The sequence below is a fragment of the Papio anubis genome, unplaced genomic scaffold (assembly GCF_008728515.1).
Source record: "Papio anubis isolate 15944 unplaced genomic scaffold, Panubis1.0 scaffold177, whole genome shotgun sequence".
Lineage (NCBI taxonomy): Eukaryota > Metazoa > Chordata > Mammalia > Primates > Cercopithecidae > Papio > Papio anubis.
This window is the reverse complement of record NW_022161768.1, coordinates 15055-38795: the sequence shown is the minus strand read 5'-3', so window position 1 is coordinate 38795 and position 23741 is coordinate 15055. Positions and strand designations below refer to the sequence as shown.

At 40.0% G+C, this 23741-nt stretch overlaps 2 protein-coding genes across 2 annotated transcripts in view; one reads left to right on the top strand and one right to left on the bottom strand.

The window, feature by feature from the left end:
- Window positions 1-23741, top strand: part of LOC116272733 (SHC-transforming protein 4-like) — a 99834-nt gene that overhangs the window by 64724 nt on the left and 11369 nt on the right. The window contains exons 3-4 of the mRNA XM_031661507.1: window positions 8957-9020; window positions 15873-15992. Coding sequence (XP_031517367.1) covers window positions 8957-9020; window positions 15873-15992 — 184 coding nt within the window. The remainder of the gene's footprint in view (window positions 1-8956; window positions 9021-15872; window positions 15993-23741) is intronic.
- Window positions 20444-23057, bottom strand: LOC116272734 (EP300-interacting inhibitor of differentiation 1). Its single transcript, XM_031661508.1, has one exon. It carries the CDS (start codon window positions 22093-22095, stop codon window positions 21529-21531), a length of 567 nt encoding a protein of 188 aa, XP_031517368.1. The 5' UTR covers window positions 22096-23057; the 3' UTR covers window positions 20444-21528.

Here is a 23741-nt window from a genome sequence, read left to right as displayed (position 1 = left end):
TCAAAACCTCTAGGAACGGTCCTAGAAATCTGTATTTTAACCAGTACCCGGGTGATTCTTAAGAACTTTACAGTTTGATCACCACTTACCTAATGGTGTACTCTTTGTGGATGGGCAGGCTGAAGTTGTCCTTGACAAATAATTTGTCAAGGTGGATTAACTGGCTAGGCCAGTTGTTCCTTCCTTCCAGAGGTGCACACACATTAAAAAAAATGGAATTCCCAATAAGATTTACAACATATATGCCAAATAGCCTTTAAAAGAACCAAAGTTATTTAAAAAAAAAAAAAAACAGTGGTAGAAATAATATATTCATTACACCAATTGCTGTCTTGCTCAATGGTATAGACACCTGTATGACAAACTGTTTTACTATTTATTTATTTATTTAGATGGAGTGTTGCTCTGTCACCCAAGCTAGAGCGCAATGGCACCATCTCAGCTCACTGCAACCTCTGCCTCCCGGTTCAAGCAATTCTCCTGCCTCAGCCTCCCTAGTAGCTGGGATTACAGGCATGCACCACCACGCCTGGCTAATTTTTGTATTTTTACTAGAGACGGGGTTTCACGATGTTGGCCAGGCTGGTCTTGAACTCTTGACCTCAAGTGATCCACCTACCTTGGCCTCCCAAAGTGCAAAGATTACAGGTGTGAGTCACCACACCTGGCCAAACTGTTTTAAATGTCTTTAAAATTCCAATTACTCTCTGAAGAATTTTTGGAAGTAGATATACATTGTTTAGAGTGAGCTTGAGTGAATAAAGTGGGTGACTAAGTAAGATCTGATCTGTTTTTGGTTTTGTTTGGTTTGTTTGTTTTTAATGAGCTTTGGCTTGTAAGTGACCACACTATGCATCAGTGCACTCTTTAACTCCAAAAGACACACCTTCATAATATTTTGAATATTTTGTCAAAAACAGAGTTGTTTTAAAGAAGCCCAGTTTATCCTAAAGGAGAACAATCTTTTGAATTTACAAATTCCCATGTATTTTATATGAAACCAACTCTATTTCTTATTGTCATTTCCTTAAGCCTATAAGCTATCAGCTTGTGGACATAGGTGTTTGAATTTTGAGATACATGATTGTATTACAGGAAATCACTTTGGGGACAGTAGAAAACCAGCACTTAATGTCCGTTAACTAGTGAGATTTATAGGGGAGATGTGATACTCTAGACAAGAGGATATTTCACCTCATTCCGGTGTGATTAATGGGTTCACATTTGCATCAGAGCCAAAGGGCAGAATCATGAAGTAGACAGACAAACCCATTTCCTATGGTTACTGAGCTGGGTTGGCTAGCAATTGTATTTTAGAATCAGACTTTAAATACAATTCAGGTGAACAGAGTGGTACACTAAGTCAGTGTGGGGATAAATGCTGTGGGCAGTACTCAAAGGTTTTATTTGACCATCCTGGGACTCGCGGTGCCTGTTTCTAAAGTGAAAGGATGTATTTTATGAGCTGAGTTCACCCTCCTGGAGTGCACGGGTGATGCCCCTTGATAATAGCACAAAGCAAATTTGAGGCTTTCCATTTTCAACTGGTCTATGGGCATTGACTGCATTCATTGTGTGCTTATCACCGCAGAGGCAGGCTCCTGTTCTAAAGTGTCCAGTCTGAGGGCTTTCACAAATTCTTGGATGTCTTTAATTTCACTAAGCTGGACAAAATTGAACACATAGATCACTGAGCCTTGCTGTCCTGGAGGCAAAGATTTAAAAAAAGATGGTACTGGTTTCCCTAGAACAATCAGAACAGCATAATACCACATGGATGTGCAGTCTGAATTACTCTAAGTCTCTTCATTCATAACAAGAAGGCAATCCGAGACATTTAGGGCGCAACATGTCCCTTAGACTTTGGTAACTGATTTCTTGAAGGACTTACGTTGGAGATGCAAAGTAAAAGAAAGTCCTTTGGGAAATGGCAGGTGAATTTGTTTTAGCTGAGTATCATTGACATTTTATTTTGGAAAGGCTCTTGCTGTGATTAAAATTTTATTCTCATTCCTATTTGCAGGGACAAAACTGGAACTACTCCTTCACTGCATATGTGACTATAGATGTGTGTGTGCGTGTGTGTGTGTGTGTGTATGTGTCAAAAGGTGGGGGATGTGGGGATCATTGCCTTTAATCATTCCAGCTGGGCCCCTTTGCCTGGTTTCATGTTGCACATTTTCTGGCTTTCCTATTGACTGAAGAACTGCATCTTGACATTCACCAGAAGAAATCTGCCCCACAGCCTCTCCTCCCATTAAATGCTCCCCTTTGTCTTGGATCGTGATATTGCCTTCCAAAATTAAAAAAATTTAAAAAGTGTATGTGTGTGCACGTGTGTGTGTGTGTGTGTGTGTGTGTGTGTGTTAGGCGACATTGCTTCCAGAGGAGCTTAACTGTTTGAGGGTTAAAGACACAGAAGAATTATAACTTCAGTGTCGTACTGGCCAGGAGTTGGTGAAGAAAGGTGGCTTTGTTTGGATGATTAGTTTGGACTCTGTTAAGACAGACAAAATATCTTTTTTTGGTCTTATGGCGTAGGCAGGGTTTTATATGCTTAAAAGCAAATCTTCAACGGCATTCTCATTCTCTTACATCAGCCCACTTCTCCCTTTCTCTCTCATGTGGCGAAACAATAAACAAAGTGGCCACTGTTGGTGCACTGGGGCGTTTCTCTTTCTTTCTAATACAGGCTCCCAAGATGGAAATCTTTAGCCATTGAAAGCCCAAAAATTCTGCTCCTCTAAAAGCAGACACTTACTGAATGTTTGCTAGCTGGAGAAAGTCTCACCGCCACTCAGCTCCAAAAAGGTTCTGCAGAAATTTTGGGGCTGTAAGAATGGCGGGGCCCCCTCGGTCCCAGGAGAAATCACACTCAGCTCTGTTGTCTTTTTCTTTTTCCTCAGCATTTGTAAAGTTGGCCCAAGGGTGTGGCTGAGACTCCAGAAAAGCACTGAAAGTACTATTTGTTCTTGAAAATGTTACAGTTAATGTCTTGGTCCCAGTAGTAGGGGAAGAAAAGATCTTTGTGAACAAAAGCAACAGAATGCAGGCATCTATCTGCCTTTCCTCGCTGGGATTTCAGATTTGTTAACGCTGCTATCAGCAAGGCAAGTGGAATTTGAGAGGTTAATTTAAAGCAGTAATTCTTAACCTGGGATCTGTGATTTCTAAGAGGTCCACAGAATGTTCTGGGGAGCTTTGGGGTGAGGAGTGGACCTTCTTAAACGGAATAGAAAAGTTTGTACCGGCCGGGCGTGGTGGCTCATGTCTGTAATCCCAGCACTTTGAAAGGCCAGGCGGCCAGATCACCTGAGGTCGGGAGTTTGAGACCAGCCTGGCCAACGTGGTGAAACCCCATCTCCACTAAAAATACAAAAATTAGTGGGGTGTGGTGGCGGGTGCCTGTAATTCCAGCTACTTGGGAGGCTAAAGCAGGAGAATTGCTTGAACCCTGGAGGCGGAGGTTGCAGTGAGCCGAGATCGCACCATTGCATTCCAGCCTGGGCAACCAGAACAAGATCTGTCCCAAAAAAACAAAAATAAAAAAAAAAAGAAAAGAAAAGTTTGTACAAATAGGCCTTTTATTGGAGAGAGGCATGGCTCATCTTAGAGTCTCCAATTCAAAAAATTAATAAGTACTATTTTTTTGAGACAGGGTCTTGCTCTGTCACCCAGACTGGAGTGCAGTGATATGATCCTAGCTCACTGCAGCCTTGAACTCCTAGGCTCAAGCAATCCTCCTGCACTGGGCTCCTGGGTAGCTGTGGCCACAGGTGTGCACTGCTACGCCTGGCAATTTAAAATATATATATATATATTTGTGGAGACAAGGTCTCACTATGTTGTCCAGTTTGTCTCAAAGTCCTGGCCTTGAGGGATCCTCCTGCCTTGGCCTCCCTGCGTGGTGGGACTACAGGCATGAGCCACTGTGCCTGGCTGATAATTACTTTTTAAAGCAAGTTCATAAGCCCAAATTTTCCCCTTTTTTTCTTTTGAGCAGAGTTTTGTACATCAAGAGATTTTGGGGGCTCTGTAAAGCCTCACACGCCTCAAATATACAGTCCTGAGTGAGCATGTGAGTGCGTACTCATGTATGTTGCCCATGTGGGCAGAGCCTGGCTCCAGATGCTCGTTTCTTCCAGGAGGTGGCAGCCAGCGCATAGACAGCAGAGGGCTGGGGAAGGGCAGGGGCATCTGAGTAAGTCTTTTCTAAGAAGAGTCAGCCCCTACCACTTTGTCCTTTTGCCTGGGTAGTTTACCCCAGCCATGCTGGTGTTAGCGATTGGCCAAAGAGCCTCCCCTCACTGTGTTAGGGGAGTGAGCAAGGGAAGGACAGTCAATATACTACTTCCCCTAGCCTCTAGAGCCTACGACTCCCTCCTTTTCATCCATCTGGCAATGTGGTTCCTTCCCAGTGCTTGTGGGTTTTGAAGTCAGAAGTGGATTTGCATTCTGTCTCTCCCACTGTCAATTGCCTTATTTGTACACAGTTATTTAAATTCTTTGAACTTTAGTATCCTCATTGGTAAAATGAGGGTGAAGTCCGTACCTTGGAATGATACTGTTATGACTCAATGAAATGATGTACATAAGGTGTTCACTTCTGAGCCTGACCATAGAGAGTGCTTAGTAAATAGGGGCTGGCCAGGAGCTATGGCTCACACCTCTAATCCCAGAACCTTGGTAGGCTGAGGTGGGAGTCTCACTTGAGCCCAGGAGTTCAAGACCAACCCAGGCAACATAGGGAGACACTGTCTCTACACGAAATAAAAAAGGAAAAGAAAAAATTAGCCAATTATGGTGGTGCTTGCCAGTTGTAGTGGTCCCAGCTACATGGGAGGTAGAGGTGGGAGGATTGCTTGAGCCCAAGGAGGTTGAGGCTGCAGTGAGCTATGATCACACCACTGCACTCCAACCTGGGCAACAGAGTGAGACCCCATCTCTACAAAAACAAAAAATTAAATAAATAAATATAAATGGGGGCTGTTCTTTCACTGAAGCTTGGGCTCGCTGTTACTGCAAGGTGTACCATTCTAAAAGGCTTTACTAAATGCACTCAAGATTTTTTATCTTTTTGAAACTTTTGGGAATAGAAACAGGTAGCTCTATTAAAAAAAACTGAAAAAGGAAATATGGATTTAGTGGCTACAAAGATGGAGGGGTTAAAAGCTAAGCTGGAATGGGAGCAGAGAGAGAAGTAAAGAACACCTGTTAGTATCCATAACACGAACATTGTCCCATCTCTCTATGGCTGTCGCCTCTCCATTGGGACATTTTTGATGTGCCTTCACATCTCAACACCTTTGCCTCACACTAGCAAAACTCCTGCTGAAGGAACTTACTGTGCATTATTTTCAATATTTTAAAGGATTACTTATCCAATCAAGTGCACAATGAAAGTAAAACATAACATTGTTTACCTTGTTTATATCTAAACACCAGTAGAATCAGAAACGAAATAGCAAACCACACACATAAAAAAACACCTAAAACCAAGCCATAGTTCATAAGCTTTTTCTACATTACTATTTACACAGGATTAATTTGATATAGCTGCTACTAATGTGTACATACTGTTACAAGTTCTACTTTTTCACACTAATTTCTGTAGACTTCTTCATATTTCTATAGTCCAAGTGGCAATATCCATTTTGATATGTTTTATCTCTATATCGCAAGACTTTGGGTTGGTTTCTTATGTTAAGTGTTTCTTTTACTTATATACTCAATGCTATCCCAATACAGGCTTCTCCCCACCTTGTCAAAGGCTGTAATAAATTATTTAAACAAATTGTTTTTAGAGACAGGGTCTCGCTCTGTTACCCAGGTGGGAGTGCAGTGGCACTGCAGCCTTGAACTCCTGGGCTCAAGCAAGCCTCCCAAGTAGCTGGGACTACAGGTGTGTGCCACCACGCCCCGCCCATGCTCTGAGAAATTTTGACATTTGTCAACTTTTATCAAATTTCTCTCTAGAAAGATTGTATTAATACTAACCGAGGCCCCTGGCAATGGATAAATATGCCTAAAGCAGAATATTTCCCATCTTTTCCAACACTGGGTTTTGTATTTTTTTTCCCTAATTTAATGAGTGAAGTATCTTGTTGTTTTAATTTTCAATTTTAAAATTATAATGAATGTGAATATTTTCCCATCTTAAAAAAACGAATGATTTCTCTCTCCTTTTGTGTGAATTATCGGATCCACGGGTCAAGAAACTGTGGCCCATAGGCCAGATCTGGCCAGCCACCAGTTTCTATAAAGTTTTGTTGGAACACAGCCATGCTCACTTGTCTACATATTGTCTGAGGCTGCTTTTTGCACTACAATAGCAGAGTTGAGTACTTGCAAAAGAGCAAAGTCTGAAATATTTACTGTCCGGCACTTCACAGAAACAGTATTTAGACTCTTATCTCTTAGTTCATATTCACTCTTGTTCTACCATATGTTATGCTCCAGCAATATGAAAGTACCTGTAATTCCCCTCATATCATGATACTTTGTGTTTTGGTGTCTTCACCTATGTTCTTCTGTCTGTCAGGAAATTCTAATCCCCTCCCTTCCAGGAAGGTTCATCCTTTTAAAACCTCCTTGAGAGATATTCATGCTGTAAAGTATTCCCTTCAACTTAAATTCACTGCATTACTTTTTGTTAGAAGACATTGATCCTTGGTGTGAGAATCAAAAAAACAAATGTGTGGGAAAACAGTTTATGAAATTATGAGTTGCTATATAAAAGTAACAACTTCTAATAAAAAGTTACTATAGTTGGCATATAATTATTGTTATATTATTATTGTTGTTATTATATTTGGCAGCATCAATATTCACCTTTGTTTTTACTTTAAGTTCACATCATTTATAGTCAACTTATTTATTTATTTATTTATTTTATTTATTTATTTTTTTTGAGACCAGAGTTTCGTTCTTTTTGCCCAGGCTGGAGTGCAATGGCGCGATCTCGGCTTGCTGCAACCTCCACCTCTCGGATTCAAGCGATTCTCCTGCCTGAGCCTCCCAAGTAGCTGGGATTACAGGTGCCTGCCACCACGCCTGGCTAATTTTTTGTATTTTTAGACCAAAATATCCAAATCGCTCTCATGGAGTAAAGGATCTGCCCTATCTTATAATACCTCTTTATTAAATACTGTCAATATAGTGGGGTGCCTGGCCTAGCTATTTTGGCAGTATCAGTGCCAGTTTGGATTAATTATGAGTCTTATCAATTACTGAGTAATCATTAAGATGACTCAAAACATCAATCAACCAACCAAGCCAGAGAGCCCAACTCTCTGTGTTATCCTTCTATTTGACTCCGGAGAACAAAGGATAGAATCCTAGAGAAACAATAAATATGAAATCCTGAGAATATGTGCTAACCAAAGATCCATTCTATCCTTTGATTGCAGATAATTATGCAAAAATCTAACAAGATAATACCTTGAAGAAGAGTTTCATTTATATAGAAAAAATTATCTGAGCTAAAACATACATTTATAAGTGCAAAATAATGCCTAGAATATTTGGGAATTCTAATTATCTTTCAAAAGTATTTTCTAGAAGAATATTGCTCTGCACTACAACCTATCATAGCTGTAGTTTTTGAAATGGGTCTGCATGGCCAGGCGCAGTGGCTCACACCTATAATCCCAGCACTTTGGGAGGCTGAGGCGGGCAGATCACGAGGTCAGGAGATCAAGACCATCCTGGCTAACATGGTGAAATCCCATCTCTACTAAAAATACAAAAAAATTAGCCGGGCGTGTTGTTGGGCACCTGTAGTCCCAGCTACTCGGGAGGCTGAGGCAGGAGAATGGTATGAACCTGGGGGGCGGAGCTTGCAGTGAGCTGAGATTGTGCCACTGCACTCCAGCCTGGGCAACAGAGCGAGATTCTGTCTCAAAACAAAAACAAAACAAAACAAAAATGGGTTTGCATTCCTCTCTCTGACGTCTCCCCACTTCCTTTGGGAATCTAAACTATAGAAAATACTATTGTGAAATATAATATATATAAAAACTATAATAGTGTTGCATGTGTATGTGTGTTGGGGTGTGCATGTGTGTGAGAATATAGTTTATTAATTTAAACAATGATCTCTGGGGAATCCGGAAGAGATTTTCATTTGCCTTGTGAAAAGTTTAATATATGTGTTCAAAGCCACAAGGCTAAGGTTCAAATTACACAGAGTGAAAGCTTGGGCAGTTATGAATGCTCAGAGTCCCAGAGACAAAAGCTTTTAGTTTTAACTGCATTTCTGGAAAGGAGGGCGCCAATTCCTTCACCACTTCCATTAAGGAGCAACTACTTATTTTAGCGGTGCCTTTCTCTCAGGAAGCGCAATATATAGGAAGGGCAGAAAAGTAAGCAAAGGAGGAAATTTGATATTGATTTCTTTTCTTCTGTGAAATTACATGAAAGCTCAATGGCTTGTAGCAGCAACCTAGTCAATAAAACTCCATCTGAGACCACCTTGAAGTTCAACATTCTCCCGATCCTTTTAAATTTCCTCTAGTGTCAGGTTATTTTTGTATTTAATTGTCTTTAGTTCTGAGATACTATGAAGCTTTTTATTCATAACATTACAGAGATGATTTTGCTAGAGGTAACACTGCAAAGTATTTCCAGATGACAATGCCCTGCCCCTCCTTTTTGGTTAAAAATCAACAACACAAAAACCAAAATCTGAAAATCCAAGGAAAAACAGAGATGAAAAAAGCGAACAGTGGAGCTCCTTGTTGTGAAGCGATTGCTCACTATTAGGGTGCTGCTAGGTTTTCCTGCAGAAGGAGTAAGTACAGCATTTCCTCCTGTGGGGCTAGGAGAATATCATGTGTGTTGGACTCACTATTATGTATGTGTACTTTTTGGTCGTGATAATTTCTAACATTTCTTAAACACTTACTGTGTGGAGGTAGTATGCTAAGTCTTTATTTGTATGGTTTCTGTTCTTTAGGGAAGCAATAAGTCGCCTGTGTGAAGCTGTCCCCGGGGCAAATGGAGCCATTAAAAAGCGAAAGGTAAATGTTGCGGTGGTTTTCTTGCTTATGTGTCCCTCATGATGGCAAAGAGAGTATGAAAATTGCTGTTAGTTCATCCCACCGTATGACCCAAAGTCCAGCCTGGCCTTTATTAGGTGGCATGATATCAGAGCTGCACTCAAAGCTACTCTTCTCCCTCAAATCTTTCCGAGTTGCCTGACGCTGTCTGATGTGGCGATGCCTCCAGCTGCAGAGGGGAGAAAGCCCCTGGGCTTTATGTCAGAAATGTAGGGTGCTGGACTTGGCTCTTACTGACCAGGGAGCATGGAATCTCATCTTGCTGAGACTCCGTTCTTATTTCCTGTGGAGTGTGGAGTTAGGGAGTTGAACTAAATGACCAGTTTAGTGCCTTCCAGTTTCCACATTTTATAATGTATGTATTCTGCATTACAACATTTTAGACCTTTTAGGCTTCCTGGCCTGTTTTCTAGTATAAATATGGATAGCGGTAAAGGTGAGGTAATAACGCATGGGTAGAGTAGCTTTCCCTGTGGAAAGAAAGCGAAAGTTTTGATGTTAGACAGACTTGGATTGAAGTCCTGCCTCAGCCACCAACAAACGGTGTACTCTTGGACAAGTCACTTAACCTCTTGGATCCTTGGTTTACTCATCTGTAAAATGGGAGAAAATAGCACTTACTTTATAGGGTTATGTAAGAAATAAATGAAGTGATGTCTACATACTACCTGCCACAGCGTCTGGCATCTATTACACTTTCTGTGTTAATGGTAGCTAGTATTATTGCTATTAAGCTATGAGCCCTAGAATATTTTGTTGGTTTGAAAAGTCCAAAGGGCCGATGCAAAAGCTCTTAAGATAACTATATAAATCATATAGAATTGCAGACTGTTTAAGTGTAGGGGTTTTTTTGTTTTGTTTGGCTTTTTGTTTTTTTGTTTTTTGTTTTTGAGACGGAGTCTCGCTCTGTCGCCCAGGCTGGAGTGTAGTGGCGCAATCTTGGCTCACTGCAAGCTCCGCCTCCCAGGTTCACGCCATTCTCCTGCCTCAGCCTCCTGAGTAGCTGGGACTACAGGCGTCTGCCACCAAGCCTGGCTCCTGGCTAATTTTTCTGTATTTTTAGTAGAGACGGGGTTTCACCGTGTTAGCCAGGATGGTCTCAATCTCCTGACCTCGTGATCTGCCCACCTCAGCCTCCCAAAGTGCTGGGACTATAGGTGTGAGCCACCACACCTGGCCGAGAAGGGTTTTTAAAGAGATCTTCTGGTCTAACATTTTCATTTTGCCAGCTACTAAACTGAATCTGAGACAAGAGATGGTATTTGTCTGAGTCACTAGGGTGATTAAGGTCAGAGCCAGCTGTAGAAGCCAAGTCTTCAGATTCCCAGCTTAGGGTTCTATTTCTATACCATTCTGCCCTGTTTTCGGTTATCATTCTTCATTATATTACATAGGGCTGAACCAGTGTCACCCAGAGTGACTCAGAGAACCCACATGATATGAAACATTCTGACAAATGGCTCTTAAATTCTATTAAGGACTCCCTATGACTAGTTTCTTTCACAGAACCCATGGTTCCAAAGTAATCTCTAACCTCTTCCTGCTTCTCATAATTTCTAATTAGAATGCTTCAACTGGATGATTCCAACTAACAGGCAAGATTTTCTCATCTAAGGAGCAGGGATTCCCCATCCCAAAATAAAACAAAGCAAACCTGGCTATCATCTATCCGGAAAGTACACTTGCAGAGAAAAACAGAAAAGCAGCTGGTTTCCTCCAATAGCTAGCATGTATTGAGTACTTAATATGTGCCAGGGACTCTTTCCAGCACTTTACCCCTTTCTTTTCTTTTCTTTTCTCTCCACTTTATTGTGGTAAAATATCCATAACATAAACTTTACCATCTTAACCTTTTTTTTTTTTTTTTTGAGACGGTTTCACTCTGTCACCCAGGCTGGAGTCCAGCGGCTCACTGCAACCTCCGCCTCCCAGGGGTTCAAATAATTCTCAATGCCTCCGCCTCCCGAGTAGCTGGGATTGCAATCATGTGCCACCATGCCTGGCTGATTTTTGTATTTTTAGTAGAGATGAGGTTTTGCCATGTTGGCCAGGCTGGTCTCTAACTCCCTGGCCTCAAGTGATCTACCCACCTCAGCCTCCCAAAGTGCTGGAATTATAGGCATGAGCCACCACTCCCAGCCTCATCTTAACCCTTTTTAAGTGTACAGTTCAGTGATATTAAGTACATTCATATTTTTGTGCAGCCATCACCATCATCCATCTTTAGAACTCTTTTCATCTTGCAAAACTGAAACTCTACACATTAAACCGTAACTCCCCAGTCCCCTATCTCCACAGACCCTGGCAACCACAATTCTACTTTCTGTCTCTATGATTTTGAGTACTCTAGATACTACATATGAGTGGAATCATACAGTATTGGGCCTTTTATGACTGGCTTAATTCACTTAGCATAATGTCCTCAAGGTTCATCCATGTCATAGCAGATGTCGGAATTTACTTCCTTTTTATAGCTGAATAATTTTGCGTTGTATGTATAGACCACATTTTGCTTATCCATTCTTCCGTAGATGGACACTAGGTTGCTTCCACAGCTTAGCTATTATGAATAATGCTGCTATGAACGTGAGTTACAAAATCTTTTAGAGACCTTCCTTTCAATTATTTTGGGTATACACCCAGAAGTAGAATTGCTGGATCATGTGGTTATTCTATTTTTTCATTGTTTGAGGAACTACCATACTGTTTTCTACAGCAGCTGTACCATTTTACACTCCCACCAATAATGCACAAGGATTCTAATTTCTCCATATTCTCACCAAGCCTATTCACATTTTCAGTTTCTTTATGATTTCGTCTTGATAGGTATTCTAGCAATTTGTCCATTGTATCTAGGTTCTCCAACTTGTTGGCATACAATTGTTCACAGTAGTCTCTTATAATCCTTTTTATTTCTGTAGAATTGGTAGTAATGTCTTCACTTTCATTTCTGATTTTAGTAATTTGAGTCTTTTCTCTTTTTTGCCTTAATTCATCTAGTTAAAGGTTTGCCAGTTTTGCCGATCTTTTGGAAGAACCAACTTTTGGTTTAATTAATTTTCTCTATTTTTCTATTCTCTATTTTATCTCTGTTCTAATCTTTATGATTTCCTTGCTTCCACTAGCTTTGGGTTTTGTTTTTTTCTAGTTCCTTAAGTTACAATGTTAGGTTTTTGACTTGAGATCTTTCTGCTTTTTTAATAAAAGTGTTTATATCTATGATTTTTCCTCCTAGCACTCACTGTTTTCACTGCATCCCATAAGTTTTGGAATGCTGTGGTTTTTATACTTTGTTAATCATCACAAAAAACCTAGCCACAAGTGTTATTGTTTGTCCCCATTTTACAGATGAGGAAACTGAGGCCCCAAGAGGTTAAGTAACTTGCTCAGTGACCCAGTCAGTGTGTGGAGGAGCTAGGTCAAGCCCAGGTAGTCTGGTCCAGCATCTACACACTTAATCACGATGTTATCTGCCCTTTTGCCAAGCATCTGCCCTGCAGGGAGAGAGCCAAAAAACGATGTAGGGCCAGTTGAATATAGTCAGATCTTTGTTTGATTCCTTAGGTCTGTTAGATACTGCATCATTAGCAGTTTGGAGTGCTAATGGATAAATGATTTATCTATTTATATGATCTCCTATGAGTTTTGAAGTCTAAAAGTTAATGAATAACTGAAAGAACTGGGGATTCCTGAGAGACTATGCCATATAGAGTAAGAAGAGCTAGGCTGCTATGTCAGTACCAATAAATTGACCCAGATACAGTCAATTAATGTTTCCCTATCTTAATGCTTTTCTCTTTGTAAAATATGGATAAGCACTTCTGCCAGGTCTGCCTCCACTCTTTTGTAAAAGTTGGTCAGTATCCCATCCTCAGCCTCCCCTTTCTGTTCCTTTCTCCTCTCATTCCCATAATGACCTCTCCCAAGGCCGGGGTCTACAGTTTCTCCCCTATCTCTTTCTTGAAGAAGAAATCCTGTAGCAAAATTGCCAAAATTCATTTTGAAAGTAGTAATTATAATCACTACAGTTTGTTAGCACTTCGCCGTATACTGTGCATTTCCATATACTTTATTATTAATACTAAGTTTGATTCTCCTAAGACCTCCCATGGCTAGAGGTGGAAGAATGGAAGTGATAGTATTACTCCTGTTTTGTAAACAAAGACATTGAGGGGGTTCCAGAGTTGTCTAAGGTCCCTTGACAAGTTAGGATCACACCTGGGACTTGAATTCCAGTTGCCTCACTGCCCATCCTGTGTGCTTTACACTCCTTTCTCTTCCATGGGTCTTTTAACTGTTAGGACATTTCTAATAATGGCATGAAAGACTTTGTCTCCTATATAATAAATACATTTTGGGCATATCCCACGAGATTAAGGTTATGGTGAGAACAAAATTAAGATGACTTATACAAAAGTTCTTTACAGATAACAAAATGCTTTTCAACTATGAGATAGTGTTATAATTTAATTTGTATTTCATATATATATTTTTTGTTTGTTTGTTTGTTTGTTTTTGTTTTTTTGAGCAACAGAGTCTTGCTCTATTGCCCAGGCTGGAGTGCAGTGGTATGATCTAGGCTCACTGTGACCTCCGCCTCCCAAGTTCAAGTGATTCTCCTACCTCAGCCTCCTGAGTAGCTGGGATTACAGGCACGCGCCGCCACGCCTGGCTTATTTTTGTGTTTTTAGTAGAGACGGGTTTCACCATGTTGGTCAGGCTGGTCTCGAATTCCTGACTTTGTGAACTGCTCACCTCGGCCTCCCAAAGTGCTGGGATTACAGGCGTGAGCCACCGCATTGGCCGCTTAATAATATTTTTTAAACTAGCATGGAAAAGAAACTCTAGAGAAGCAAATGAACAACTTGCTGTTAATAAAATCACTGCGGGGAACACAAAATCTCTCGCTTTGCCCAGAGCCGTGTAAGAAGCAAAGAAAGTAGACCAAGAGTCAGCTTTATGATGTGGTGATAGCTGTGAGGTTTAGGGCTCCTTCCTCACATTGTTTGCACTACATTTTAGAATGAGCTTGGAATTAAAAATAAAACTGTACATTAAATTTCAACAGTGCGGCCGGGCGCGGTGGCTCAAGCCTGTAATCCCAGCACTTTGGGAGGCCGAGACGGGCAGATCACGAGGTCAGGAGATTGAGACCATCCTGGCTAACACGGTGAAACCCCGTCTCTACTAAAAAATACGAAAAAAAAACTAGCCGGGAGAGGTGGTGGGCGCCTGTAGTCCCAGCTACTCGGGAGGCTGAGGCAGGAGAATGGCGTAAACCCGGGAGGCGGAGTTTGCAGTGAGCTGAGATCCGGCCACTGCACTCCAGCCTGGGCGACAGAGTGAGACTCCGTCTCAAAAAAAAAAAAAAGAAAAAATTTCAACAGTGTGTGTTTAACAGTTTGGTATGGCTCCAGAATGAATCAAATGAGAGCAAAACTAGGACAGAAACAAATTGTGTTTTCACTGATTGCCTCAAAGTATTGATTCATATGCTGAGGAATCACTGATTTCCATCAACTGGTCCACTTTCCAGCAGAGGATTTCAGGACTTAATCCAAGCATCCATCAAAGCATTTAAATCTCTCAAATTATTTCTTAGAATTTTTAATGTTGGGAAGGGCAAAAATAAGTAATAATAATAATAATAATAGCTCTCATGTACCTAGCCAAATACTGTGCTAAATGTTCTCCAGTTATTATTTAATCTTCACAACAGCCCTTATGATGTGGCTACTGTTTTTTTTCCCCCACTTTTTATATAAAAGGAAATTGAGGCTTAGAAAGGTGATTTGTCCAAGGTCATCAGTTAGTAAGTGGCATTTCTGCCTGAGGAAATCTACCAGCCCACCCTCTCGCCCCCCTGTTGGTATGCCTTTGTGGACATATGACCCCAGTGCTTTTCTTTATAATTCCTGGGTACCCCCTACTCTCATGATTCTTCACCAAACCCCCACACCTCCTCTTCTTGAGAAATGCCTGGTCCAGAATTTTGACTTCTATCAAAACATGTCCCTTTCCAGATCGCGCCACTGCACTCCAGCCTGGGCGACGGAATGAGAATCCGTCTCAAAAAACAAACAAACAAACAAAACAAACAAAAAAACATGTCCCTTTCCTCAGGATCTTCTTCTAAATCTCTATTAGTAATTTCTGGTAAATCATCTTTATTAATGAGTTAATGTGGAAGGGGCTAACGCCTTCCTAGTAATATTTGTTCATTTTAACAATTAGGACCTTCTGAAAACAACAATTTAACCTAAAAGAATGCCCAATGTTAGAATTTCAGGCATCATGATTATCTGAAGGTAACAATTAGACTAGTAGAGAGGACTTTTTAACTCTGGCAAGGGAAAGATGAGGGAGGAACAGGGATGGCTTCAGAGAAGGAAGCAGTTGTGTAATTGGAGAGTTCATCAATGCCTTCTGTGGCGTTAGATTCAGTGGATTGTCAAATTTTTCTTCTTTTAGATTTGCAGTATTGAAAAGGACGCAAGAGTTCAGCTGGTCTAAACTCTCACAGGAATTTGTTTACATTCAAGCAGGAGTCCACTCCCAGCACCTGGGGAGGAGAGAAACTAGGAGAAAGTTCTGAGGGCCTAAATTTCACTACTTAATAAAGAATTTGCTGCATTCTAATTTTAAAAACATGTTTATTTAATAAAAATCATTCCCTTTCATTTGATTTATATAAGGTAAAATAGAAAGGAAGAGTTTGGACTTTGACTCATTTTTAACATTTAAAAAACATTAACATTCATTCTGTGACAAAATTCCTGACAGTGTTTTGTTTTTCTTCTTTAATTTTTAAAGCCTCCAGTTAAGTTCCTATCAACAGTTCTTGGCAAAAGTAATCTTCAGTTTTCAGGAATGAATATAAAACTGACCATCTCAACATGCAGTCTCACACTGATGAATCTTGACAACCAACAGGTAAGATCACAAATGTCATTTATAGTTTAACATATCTATTTTTCCAGAGAAGCCTGGGGATAATGAAAAGAATAAAGTTTTAGACAGAGTATGTCTACAACTTAAGACAGCACAAGGGAAAAATCTGCTGAAGATTTATGCGTAACAATCATTAGAACAACAGCATTACCAACCCATCACTGGGGCGTGTAACCACCTACATACGTGCCCCTACCTAATTGGCTTTGAATGAAGAACTAAGGTGCAAAGAACATAGAAAATATCATTTAGCAACTCATATCCTTAAATTGATCATTGATGTCTCCACCAACCCTCCCCAAATGGATAGCAATTCCATTATCACAACTGACAGACTGTGTGTTGGGCCAGGGTGCAGATGAGGGACAAACGGGAAAGGTGATGTTAGGGTTAGTGTTCTAGCAAACTGAAATTTAAGCAGAAAATATTTTCTTCCAATTCTTGTAGTTGAGAAGCTTTCTAAAATGGTATTGTATAAAAGATAATGCTTTCTTCCTTAATAATTTATGATACTGTGGTGTGCCTGAGTTTTCATTGTGAACCTCATTTCTCAAAGAACAGCATTGCTGAAGCAAATGTAGAATTTACGTAGGCATTGGGCTAAATATGTACCTTAACAAGGACGTTTTGTTTGGCTTGCTTTTAATTTTTTAAACTAAATTCCTTCTATCAGGTTATGTATGTGTGTTAGGATCTGATTTTCCTCTTTGTCTAATATGTTGTGATCCAAGTTTCTTTACAGTTAAGGTTTTATTGTGTGGAGTGCTGTTGATCAAGGTTTAATGTGTACTTAATAATAATAACATGCTAAAAGCTCTGAGGTTACATATGGGTTGAAATGCTGGCTTTGCCACTTACTAGCAAGTGACTCTACTACTCTGGGCTTCAGTTTTCTTCATCAGTGAAATGAGGATTATGGTACTTATTTATAAGGTTTCTGAGAGGATGGATTTTAAGTGTCTCATAGGTCTGTTTAGAGGATTCAATGAGATAATAGATGTAAATTATATAGTGTGTGCCAGTCACATAATACCTATTATTATTATTTACTCAAATATTCTCAGAGACCTTTTCATATACTCAGTACTTAATAGGAAGAACATATTATAAGATTATAAAATTATCAGTAACATATAAGTACAGGTTTTGAGGGCTATTTTATTTTCTAAATTAAAAAACAGAATAAAATACACTGTTTAAGCAGTAGTATACAACACCTTAGAGGAAAAGTGCTAACATGAAACAGTTACAAGTAAATTCTTGTCTAGTTGGGTCCTGGTTGATCTTCCAAGAGTGGTGATGCTATTGGTGTAAAGAGAGCATAACATTTTGGGCTGTGCTTGGAAGACATGACACATATGAGTGGTAAAACATTCATTCAGTCATTCTGACATTTCGACTTCAGTACATATGTAGATGCAAAATTTATTTTTAGTTTTCATTCACACGGATGGTACTACGAAAGTTCAATGCTTTTAGTTATGAAATCTCACTAAGTAGAGGAGCCCTCAGATTATCTCGGAGTTTTGTAAGGGAGGAAGAGTGGGCAAAGCTGAAGCCATCATAATGACAGCCTTTTGGGTAGAATCTAATGATCATTTTTTAAGATGACCCTTTCTGTGGGGTTCCTGAAATGAATGAGGAATTTATGAAGAATGGGATTGTGGTGTATGTGGTGGGGCAGAGTTTATTCTCAGTCTCTCTTTCCCCTTCAGTACCCTTCTTTAGGGCAAAGTATTACTACCCATCCATAACCTTTCAGGCAAAACAGAGGTGAGGAAAATGGGTGATTTTCATTACCAGTAACTGTAGTAATATGATGTGCCTTTTAAAGTAATCCACATCTTTTCTGCACTGGTGCCATGGAACGGGGTTGTATTCAGCCCACTGCTGGAGTGGGGACCAAAGTTAAGATCTCATTTATCTCAGACCTGAGGGCTGATTTTTAGTAACTATTTTGAGCTTTTCTGCAGGCCTAGGGGAAATGGCTGGAAGGTGGGAGAGATGTGCCACTGTAGAGGCCTCAACTCAAGAAGCTTTATGTCTTGTGAGAAAGGCAACTAAAATGTTTAAGAAATGAACACAGCGAAGATTAGAGACTTTGTGGATACAGCACAAGAAAAGGATTAATTAAATCCTTAACGCTACCACTGGAAGTTCTAAAATAAATACAAAGAAATATTAATGCTTTCCCCATCCCCACTTAATTTCTAAGATATACTTTGGACTAAAAACAAAGGTTCAAGTTTATGGATATATTCATAGATGATAGCATTTATGGAACAGATAGTTCACATTTATCTTTGGTCACTGAGAACATCAAGAATATAACCATTCGTTCCCAGAAAATATTTTACAAACCTCCAGAGGCAGAAAATATTAAACATGTAATGCTTGCAATTTTTAAATATTACCATATTTCAGGATGGGAAAATACACTTTTGCAAGGGTAAGTTATAGGTATTTCCTTGTTTCAAAATTCAAGCGACAGACTTTATTGACATACTTTAATATAGTATTTTAGGGCCTCAAGCAAAAACGTCAGTCTCAGTAGCTCACACTCCCACTAATTCTTTACTGATTTCTACAACTCTAACAGATACTGAATTCAGAAGGGTAATAGAGTTAAGGTAAAACAGGCAAAAACTGAGACATCCTTTAGTCTCTACAAGGAGAGGCAACTTGAGATATTTAGAGGCCAAGTAGGTAACGCAAGCTGTGCAAACACAAGAAAAAACAATGGTGCAAGCCCAATGATAAATATCAAGTGCTACCTGGCCTCTATGTTGGGGAGATAACACTGACACTTGGCAAACAGAACACCTTCCTTGTCTAAAGGTGAATCAGATGTTTTTGTTTGTTTGTTTGCTTTTTTGTCTGTTTGGTTTTTGGCTACATAGGTCTATAGGTCAAAGGCTCCCAGATCTTTTACTTTAAAAAAATAATAATAAAAAGGTAAGAATCTAGATTTTTAGCTGCTATCTCTGTACTGAGATGTTGGTCTCTTAAAATTATAAGCATGAACCAAACAAAATAGATCTGTGGCCTGAAGATAGCCAACATGGGATATCTGATCTAAGCGAACATTTGTAATACATATGGATAAATTTGCAAAACTCTCCCTAATCACACTGTGTACTCAAAAGCTTCTTTAAATCCCCTATCTTGCAAAATCAGTTAGAATTTCCCCAGAACTCCTTTCTCTAGTTCCCTTAAATGAAGATACACACACACACACACACACACACACACACAAACACACACACACTCTCACACACATCTTCATTTAGTCCTCACAATTTGTAAGGTACATCCAATTGTCCCTATTTTCAGTTCAGGACCCAAGCCCGAGAGATTAATTTCCCAGTTACTGAGCTAACAAATAGTAGAACCCAAATTTTAACCAAGTAGTCTGGTTTGTCTGTGGTAACTGCATGTAAAGGAAATACAAATGATTTTACACCCCTAAAAGGGGTGTTAAAATGTTAATTTTCTATCCTCAATAAATACAAATAAGTATTTACAATTTTCATTGTCTCTCAGCTTACTGCCTATTTTTAAGACTGAAAAACAACCGAGCCAATTGCAGAGCCCAGGTTTTTCTCCCTAAGATGGGCCTTCAGATGTAACAGGGAGTGTTTCCCACCCCCAACTCTTGTGCCCTACTTAGTCCCAGAGAGAAACAGAATCACAACCTTCTAGTTTGTGGACGTCAGATTTTTTTTTCCCAAGAGTTTACCTTTCCTAGTAAAGATAAACATCTGGAGGTAAATACAACCAGCCAGTTTATTGTGCACTAGCATACCCCCATCCAAACTAATTTACATCACGCATGAAATTAATTATCTATCCACACTCATCTGACCGTAGCTACAGGCTAATTGAGATAGCAGTGGAAGTGGTAGGATTAAGAAGTCTAAGAACCAACACTTTACTTCCACCATCTCTCCCTCCCAACCCAGCTAGTGTCTGAACAATTCTGATCATCCTTGTCACAGTCCTATCTTTTACAGATCTCTCTCCCAAAAGGCAGGATGACCATAAAATAAATAAGGCTCTGAATTGTCCTGTTGCATTGGATATTCGTTCTTTACTGCTATAATGGAGCAGAAGCATCTGGAACCTTTTTACTGATCATGATAAAACCTGCTGATACACTCATTTTGCTGAACATAGCCTTCTGATGTAATCATTACTCTCCTAGAACCTCAGCATCTTAGTAAGGTAACCATGGCAACATACTCATTGATAGGGCAGGTTTTCCTAGACCAGCAAATTCTTGTAGGGCAAAAACTTAATTTACAAAGTTTAATTTCCAGAAATTAATTTGTGAATTAGATAGCTGAAGCTGGATTATTTTCCCTTAATACTGGTTAACACATACAATAAAAACTAGTATAAAGTATGTATGCAATATTATTAGCCAAACAAAATACACAGAACAAGAAATTTTATTATCTCCAATGCTGGTGCATAACAAATAACAAGCTTAATTAGAGGAGGAGACAGAGGGAAACTTCAGATACCAAAGTAATTTCTGGGTAGGTTTAAAACCTTTAAAAGTTGATAGAATAACTGTTCATAAAGTCTTTTTAGATATAGGGCTTTTTACTTGACAACTTTTTATTAACAGTTCTTACAATATGAAGTTCAACTAAAGTATTTCACCTGTCAAATTAAAACAGCAAGCAAAACAAAATTTCTCTAGTATATAACAGCGTGAGCAATGGTTTCATTGTACATTCACACACATTTAGTGTCTAGATTTGAAAGTTTTTAATTAAAGATGTCTTAATTTTTGACTTTTAAAAATGGTTATGACAATGAATTTTCTTGATTTATAGATCACAGTGGCTTTATAAATGATCAAGATACATGTACAAACAAAATTTCAGACGCTCTTGGAAACACATCTTAAGATACAGAGCACACGTGATACATCTTTGAGTTTACTCATCCTTTTGGAATAATGAAGAATACTTCATTTATCTTACACTGAAAATTTAGCCTTTGATAACTATGGCTTGACTAGATCACAAAATAGAATTTCCCAAGTTTTCTTAAACTTTCAGTCCAAATAACTCAAAAGATATGTGTCCTAGTTGGATACATTTTTTCTCATTATATAATTAATATCAGTGGGCTCTTGTATTGGCAGTTTGTCTTGGTCATGACTTATTCTTGCAAAACCATCTTTACAGCAAACAAATACGAAAGATATTTTCCCCAATGCAAGGAAAATAATCTGGATCAATAACAAAGTCAAAGCCATAGGTGTTTTAGGACATTCTTGATAACAGATTTCAACAGTCTTAAAATCTTTTTTCCTTTTTCTTTAATGATTCTCCTCCTTTTTCACAACTGTGCAGTCACTGTCCTATTGTCTTCTATTCTGAAAAACAAATTTTTTTGAAGGTCAAGTTTTTCAATGGCACAAAACTATTTGGAATGAACCCAAAAGATAGCGGAAAGTTGGGTCCCTCCTCAAGTAGTTTCCTCCTCTTTTAACAGCATGTAACTACTCTCTATCAATAATCTCATCACAGCCGAGTTCTTCGGTCAGACGATTGACAACCATCAGTGAAAAAAGCTCTTCGATAAAAGCTAACTGATCAAACGGGGTCTTCTCATAATGCATCTGAAACCCGCCATCCAGGGCTGCTTCTCTTGTTCTCAGAAACATCTTGTCGGCTTCTTCAAGAGCTGCTGCTACTCTGTAGCCGGCACCACTAAGCTGCTCCTCTTCGGGATAGTCGTAGTCGTCCTCCCAGTCATCAAATTCCTCGCCCTCGTCCTCGCTCTCGAAGTCTGCGCCCGCCACCTGGCCTGGCTGCTCCCCAGCGTTGGGCCCGTTAGCAAGGCTCCGTTTCCCCTCTGGCGCCGCCATTGGCTGGGCCTCCTCCTCCTCCATTGGGCCTTCCTCCTCGAGCTGTGGCGGGGCCCCGCTGCGGGAGGGACGCAGGGATAGCTCCCGGCTCCCGCTGCCTACCTCCATCTGCGGTAGGTCACCCTCGCCAGGCATCACATCCATTTGCAGGTCACTGCTCTCTTCATACAGCTCTGACAACTCGGCCATTTCCGACATTATGCAAACCGCTCAACCTCTGGCAAAAAGCTTCCAGCAAGATAGATGCTGCGCGGCCGTGCGTTTGTGCGCGTGCGCAAAGGCTGCGCGCTTGCGTAACCCCGCGCGCAGGCGTGGTCCTCAGGTACCGCCTCCTGCTTGGCGCGCCACTGTGGTTGGCGTAGCTCAATGTTTTTCCCGGGGTGTGGGCGTCGCTTTTTGAGCTACGTTTCCGTCGATTCGAACTTGGTATCTAGGGACCTTGTAGGCAAGAGGCGTAACAGTTTCTGTGTTACTTAACCCTACTGCTGCTTGTGATGCAGCAAACTGGAAAATAACTTTACATGGCCCTCCTAACATTAATGTGCCTCCCCTCCCTTCTTCCTCCTCCCCAGGGCAATTTATCTATGTGCTGATGACTTCTAAATCCACGTTTCCAAACCAGACAACATCCATAACCACAGATCAGCATATTAACTAATCCATTCTGTCCTTTTAGTGTTGTCATTTAAAAAGTTAAATTCACAAACGACATATATATTGTCCTTTTTTTCTTTTTCTTTTTTTAGTTATAGCGAAGAAATACTTGGTCCCATTTCTTTTCTCCGAGTAGGTATTTTTCCACTATTACCAATGCGGCGTGTACTCTTTAAATTCTTTTTATTTGCATTTACATGTATCTTTATGTATTCATAGCAAAATACTATTTTGTGTGTTTTTTAAAAACATGTTTTACCTGTCTTCAACTTAAAAGCCTCTGCTTTTAAGTTGTATATACTTCTATGAATTATATGACTGTGTATACTTAAGGATTCAAGCACGTTTCATTTATTCTGCACTTTATTTCTATTATTATAACATTGTAGTTACGTAGAATTATACAACTCACCATAATGTAGAATCAGTGGGAGCCCTGAGCTTGTTTTCCTGCAACTAGACAGTCCTGCAACTAGACGGTGATGAGACACAGTGACATCCAAGGTGTGTTCCTTATGTCCAGTGGATTCTGTAATCTCATTTTGGTTGCTGTTACTGCGGAAAATCCTGCCTCACAAAGATAGGATGTTGAAAATGAAAGGAGACTTTTCAGTACTTTTGTGGCAATCTCAGGATATTCCGCCTTGACTTTAATCGAGAACGTATGGAGATTTGAAGTTGTCTCAAACATACTTTTAAGGCCACCGCCATTTGCAATATCAAGCAGTTGATCCTCTTCTAGCATGGACAAAGTGGATTCACCTGGCTTATTCACAAATGGGTCACAGATCCATTCTGTCTTTTGTGGATGGGAAGTGTGATGGTTAATACTGAGTGTCAACTTGATTGGATTGGAGGATACAATTATTTATCCTTGGTGTGTGTATGAGGGTGTTGCCAAAGGAGATTAACATTTGAGTCAGTGGACTGGGAAAGGCAGACCCACCCTTAATCTGGGTGGGCACAATCTAATCAGCTGCCAGCTTGGCTAGAATATAAGCAGGCAGAAAAATGTGAAAAGAGACTGGCCTAGCCTCCCAGCCTAAATCTTTCTCCTGTACTGGATGCTTCCTGCCCTCGAACATCGGACTCCAAGTTCTTCAGTTTTAGAACTTGGACTGGCTCTCCTCGCTCCTCAGCCTGCAGATGGCCTATTGTGGGACCTTGTGATAGTGTGAGTCAATACTTAA